The following is a 6,398-nucleotide window of genomic DNA, read 5'->3' on the forward strand; positions in this document are numbered from 1 at the left end:
TGATCTGTCTAGGTCCCTTCTGACTCACTGATTCTATGAGTTTATAAATCCTATGAATTCACAGAGTACAGGTTTTCTGTTTCATAGGCTGTACTGAATTCCTGTACTTGAGGTACATTTGACTAAAAGAATTACTTGTTGTCAAAGTATGTTTTCTATTAAGCCCAGTGGAAACCTCTATAAACATGAGCTTTGCCTCACAGCCCTCTTCTTTAAAGTTTGAATCCATAATGGTTACAGGAAAAAGTTTCATGAAAATCTAAAAAGTAAGATCTTCAGGTATTGCTACTTATGAATTTTGATGTCAAAATATTGTGGCAAAGATGCCCCCATATCTCTGTTCTTGACACAATCTCTGTATTTGGCGGTTGTACTTGACAAACTGACAATTTTTGAGTAGGGGTGGAGTGTTGTAATTATGATAGCCCAGAAAATATATGGGAGGCGATGGTTTTTTGTGATACCTTTTATTGGATCTATTTTATAGTTGGGGCATATTCTTGACAAGCCTTCTTCACATCTGAGTAAATCAGAATAAAAGTGTTGTTGGATTTTTTTTTCTTCCATAAATGTTAATTTAGCAATAAAAGTTATTTAGGGTAAAATCAAAAAAGTGCCTCTGTCTGTTTTATATGAGGAGATATTTTGGAGAACAGAGTCCCTCTAGTGTTCAGTTAGAAATAGCAAGTTGCTCAGAAACTACTGAATAGAGTAGAAATACTGAAAGTACTGCAGTTTTTTTTAATCACAGTTTTCTTGACAACACATTCACAGTGTGAATTTCTAGATGTAAAGGGTTAAACTTGTTCTTGCTCATGCAAGGAAATGCTGTTACGCCATGGAGGGACTTACCCCATAGAAGGAAGTCCATTGCACATGACTTCTCTTCAGGTTTTCTTTGGGGAAGGGCAGCTTAGACTAGGCTTCAGCAGAATGCACCAATAGAGGATGACTCAGATTATCTCCCAGACGCCCTTCCTATACTGTGGCTTTTTGAGTCATGATGTCTGGTTTTGGATTTTAACTCTCAGTAAGTGGGAGATAGCAAGGGTCTTCTTCCACAGCACCTAAGTGACTTTTGTCCAAAATATTTAATTTGCTGTTGAGTGTGAATGCAATAATAAAACTTGCAAAAGAAATGAGTAACATTCTCACATATCTATACCTATTTGAAAAATGCAGGTTTCAAATTTACTGCAGCCTGAAATGGGTATGATTTATCCTTTTAGGTGTTGAATTGCACATCTTTTATAATAGCATAAAATAATGCCAGGATTAAATGCATTACAAAGTCAGCGTATATAAAGAGCAGCTGACACAGAGACAAAAATTAGCTTTTACAAATGTATTAAAACATGTGAAAGATGCTTCTTAAGTGCATTCTGACTACCGGAATTATGGTTGTCCTGCAAACTGTAGCTGTTTTCAAGGTCTTGCACTATCAAACATAACAATTTGCTAATGCTTGGAATCCTGTATATGAATGTTAATCAACTAGTTTAAGTATTTTACTACTACTTTTTTTTTAGAGCTAGCTTTCAGATGCCTTCCATTTCTGTATTTTTATTATTTGTATTATGTGAATGTTTGAAAAAAGGAACTGAAGAGAGCCCCTTCATGCAATATGTCTGAGGAAGCACCCTTTAGAAAAAATTATACATATGCAATTAAACACTGTGGGCACCTAGAACATGCCAGACATTTCTGCTCCAGTACATGCTAATTAACACCCATCAGAGCTGACTTAATTAATCAAGTCTTCTAGATTAATCGAGTCTGCTAATTGGCATGCTCCAGCAGCCTCCACGTCATGTGTATTCAGCATCGCCGCACTTCAAAATGATGGCGGGGGTGCTTTAACTAAAGATCGTCAAACGAGCATTAGTTAAAGCACAGCTGCTGCCATTTTGAAACATGGGACACTGAATATACATGATGCTGGGGGTGCTTTAATTAGAGCGGCTCTGAGAGCTGCTCTAATTAAAGTGCTTCCCACTGCATCCCAGACCACATGTAAAGACACCTTCTGATGTCTACTGCAAAATTCCTTGGTCTGCTCACTATTTTTATGCCATTTCTTATCAGCAGTGCATGAGCCCTAAGTTTTATTTTCAGTAGTTTTCTCCAATCTCATACTTTTACAGTCATAACAAAACTTTCCTTTTCATTTCACTCTTCTACAAATATTTCTAATTTTGATCTGCCAGAAAATAAAGCTGTTGTATCCTCAATAAATAGTTACATTTTAAAGGCTGGTTAGTATTGCAACTAAAATCTCTCACTTGCTGTAATGTTTTCAGGCTTATTCAAGCATGTGGTCTCATAGCAGCAGTTGCAGTATTACAGTATATACTTCTGCTTAATTATTTAAATAAAAGTATGTCATTGTACTCGCCATTCATTAATAAACCCAATTCTTGCTGGTGTGTGACAATTGTAATGGGAAAAATATGGCTAAAACTCTACTGAACAATGTTTTTGTATTATTTTTCTTGTAGGTAGCACGACTTATGGAAATGGGATTTTCCAGGGGAGATGCTTTAGAAGCTCTGAGGGCTTCAAATAATGACCTTAACGTAGCTACTAACTTTCTACTGCAGCACTGATGAAGAATTTCTTAAATTGATGCATTTACCATTTGAAGGAGGACTGAAGCCACCTGCTGGATAGACTCAGAAAGTTCATTCCTGAAAAGGGGGGAAAGTCAAGAGAGAGAAACTACGTCTCCATAAATGATGCCTCAAAGTAACATTAACAAATGACATTGACTGTTCCCAAACCGTTAAATAAAGTAATAGTTCCCATTTTGTGTTTATCCTTTTAAACATTATTTTGATCTCCACTTATTACCAGATATCTTCAAAATTTGCTTAAAAATGGTCTTTCTCTTGTAACTCAAATATGTTATCTTTCCTATTTGCAAGGAAATACAAAAGCAACTAATGAGACTACAACTGCTGCATACAGATAGATTTGCCTTTCAAGAAAAAAATTACAGTTCTACTCTTTTACTGATTTCTCATCTCTGATATTTAATATTATTTTGGTTTTTTGGTCAGTAATGAGAAAATCTTCCAAGGTGGTGATATGATTTCAGTAGAGGGTTATGAGATTATCACATCATTCTTCATAAAATGTATTAATGCTTGTAATATTTTATTCCTTTTTAAATAAAAGTTGTTATTCACTATGCAATCCATGGAAGATACCAGAAATTTTATGTGGATCTTGTACAGTAGGTGATCAGCATAAATTTAAGCAAATATAAATTTAGCAGATGACTAGTCAGGTCAGAAGGCACAAAAATATTTTAATGGAGTAATAAAAGGGAAATAAGTGATAAAAAGGATATAAAGCTGATGGCATTCACCTGGTTTGAACAGATTTGCATTGTAACAGCTGGATGCAATTAGTCTGGTATGTGCAACTTCAATTTTTGAGTAGGGTATATACATCTCTTTAGAAGAAAAATAGTTTTAAAAAACCAAAGACATTTTTCTGCTTTCTATGTAGTCTTAGTTTTCAGCTGTCGCAGACCTGAACTACCCTGGCTGTGCTCATTTGGCTGAAAGCAACACGGGCTGAAAACTTAACCTCTGGAAGCATCAGCTGAACTTGGCACAGGAGCCAACAGGATACTAATGTCAGGATATCCGGGATCTGCTTTTAGAGTTTAAAATAATAAAGACCCCATATTTGATCCAATTTTCAAAGGTATGGAAGTTTCACAGCGTGGGAATATCTGTTTGCTCAACACCTGTGAAATCAAGCCAATTATTGCAAGATACCATGCACTTCCATGGGTGAGCTGAATTTTATACTTAAAGAATAATATATACATATATTACATGTATTTTACATGTATGTATGTCAAATGTAACATACATATATAATACACAAAATTAAGGACATAAGAGGTGGCATCAGCGGAAAAATGAAGTAGGAAGGGGCAAAACAGAAGGATAAAAGAATATGTTGGGAACCAAATGGGAAAAACAGTGGATAGTTCAAATTTGTATAAAAAACCCAGCAATCTGACTGTGTCTGCAAAATGACCAGAGGAAAGACAACAGGTTTGTTTATATTTGAACCTATTATAATAGCAACTATTATATTTTCTCTTTGTAATTTCCATTGCTTAGAATGTGGAGAGGAAAACATTTCTTGAGGCTGTGAACATGCTGGCACAAGGTATTTAAAGGCAGCTACAGTCTATGCCAATGATTCTCAAATTTTTATACTCAAGGCACCCCATGTTAGACTCGAGGCACCCTTTGCAAAATGCCAGCTCTTAGTTTTCCCTCATTTTTTTACTACAGAAAAATAATAGAGCAATTTTTCAGTTGCTAAGAATTAAAAAAGACCACAATGGGTTGGAATGCTTGTAACACTATGGTTCCTATTCAAATCTCTGGGTTTATATTGTGAATCATATTTGCACAGCTAACAGTACTATCATTGTGTGGCATCTGCTGGCACCCTTAAAAGATTCTCAAGGCTTCCCAGAGTGCAGCAGTAGCCCTGGTTGGGAATCACTGGTCTGTGCAAACAACAGCTGTTTTTCAGCGCAAGATTTGTTTGATGTGTCAATGACTGGCACTTCTTCCATATATGCTAAGGAGATTTCTGACTCTGACAGTAACAGGAAGAATTTAGAAAGTACGACCAAAATAAAATGCATTACTATCTACAACTTGTACAATACTTAATATTTTTTTAAAATTAAGCTGCATGCCCCAAATTATTGCATCATTTAAAAACAGGTATTCTTAAAGCTTGGGCCTCTCTTTGTGAGCCAGTCACTTCTCCAGGTTAACAAAGTTACTTCATAATAGGTTGCTATAAAAGATAATAAATAATTCTGGGTGAGTAAAATTCTGTCTATAGGAAAGGGATGTATTTACCTCTTGCCCAGTGTATGTTACACAGTTAAATATGAGAGATACCCTTTGAAGTACTGTCCTGCTTACACTGGAGCTGCATGGAGACCCAAGTAGCTTTTACACTAAGAATTTGAAAACCTGTAATGAGAGTTTAGTTCAAGACATTATAGAGTATTTATAGATTAATGTTCTATGATCAAAATCATTCCTGTTTTATAAGTCAGTAATATCTAGAAGTCACCATCCCATTGTATTAAGCTTTCTGCAAAACATATTTAATCTCCAGGTGTGAAATCCTGGCACCTTAGTGAAGCCAATGTCAAAACTCCCTTTGGACCCTAACGGGGCCAGAAGTTCACCCAACTTCCCTGTCTCAAAATACTTTGTCTGCCATAAAAAAAAAATTTTAAACTTTCCATAACAAAGCTTTTTGGGTCTTAGATGCTGCTAAGGAAAGTTCCAGTCTGACACATGTAGCAAAGGAAGACTTGTAGAAAACAGATCTTAAAAAATGTCTTTTGTGAGTCATCTGTGATAGACCAACTGGCTGTACATGCAGGGTAATTCCTTATAGTATATCTAAGCATTTTGTCCAGTGTAATTTGAAATGTCTCAAATAATGTAGTTTCTATATTAACTGCACTATACAAATGTATTTCAGGAAGCAAGGGAAAGTCTCTGTCCTTTCCCCAAACAAGATGCAACATAATTTTCTATGAGGAAGACCTTAAAGGGTGAATTCCTTACTAATGGAGTCAGTGGGAAAATTCTCATTGGCTCTGGTAAGGCCAGGATTTCACCTTTGAGAATTTAAAGTCATTACCCCTCTGGCAAATTCCACTAGTACCTTAAGAACATTTACTTACAATATAGAATGAAATCAGAATGATTTACCAGGGTACTTTTTCGAAATAGTGTATTTGGGGAATGGACAGGGCTTTTACATAGGACTGTTACACAGCTCTGCATTGTGAAATACTAGTTTCCCAGGTATTTAAATATCTGCTAAACTGCAGTAGGATGAGGCTTCATACAGGAGTTCATGTACTTGTCAAAACGTCTTCCTCTCACACAATAGGAGATGGAGATTACTACCTCTCAGACGATTAAATTCACAGTCAAATTTAGCTTCTTGTGTACATATTTGTGGTATCTAGTGCCTGTTTATAATATGCCCTAAGGAGATTATTATTTACTGGAAAAATATGTGCAGATATATTTTAAAAGAAAATCACAAAAAATATGTTTTGGGAGTGCTGAGATATTTAGTCATCTTGTATGTGTGATTATGATGTTATATATCACTTAGGAGAGCCTGATTGTGGCTATAATGTGTGTGTTGGAAGGAAATTAAAAATATATATTCCCGGGCTCCTCTTTCTTTCAGTGTATGTGTATGTTCACTGTATTTATAAAACTATATGAGAGGTGTCCAGACTTTGAAATCCTGAGAAGCAAATTGGCACGTTGCTAGGAGGATTGTATCTCTGTGTGTGACTGCCCACATGCATATTT

At 35.7% G+C, this 6,398-nt stretch overlaps 1 protein-coding gene across 1 annotated transcript in view; it reads left to right on the top strand.

Moving 5' to 3' along the window:
• The window catches only part of UBAC2 (UBA domain containing 2), a 222,902-nt gene extending 216,651 nt beyond the window's left edge, over positions 1-6,251 (top strand). The window contains exon 9 of the mRNA XM_019524275.1: positions 2,499-6,251. Coding sequence (XP_019379820.1) covers positions 2,499-2,606 — 108 coding nt within the window. The 3' untranslated portion in view covers positions 2,607-6,251. The remainder of the gene's footprint in view (positions 1-2,498) is intronic.
• The last annotated feature ends 147 nt before the right edge of the window (positions 6,252-6,398 follow it).

The sequence above is a fragment of the Gavialis gangeticus genome, unplaced genomic scaffold, assembly GCF_001723915.1.
Source record: "Gavialis gangeticus isolate Ggan-Ray unplaced genomic scaffold, GavGan_comp1, whole genome shotgun sequence".
Taxonomy (NCBI): domain Eukaryota; kingdom Metazoa; phylum Chordata; order Crocodylia; family Gavialidae; genus Gavialis; species Gavialis gangeticus.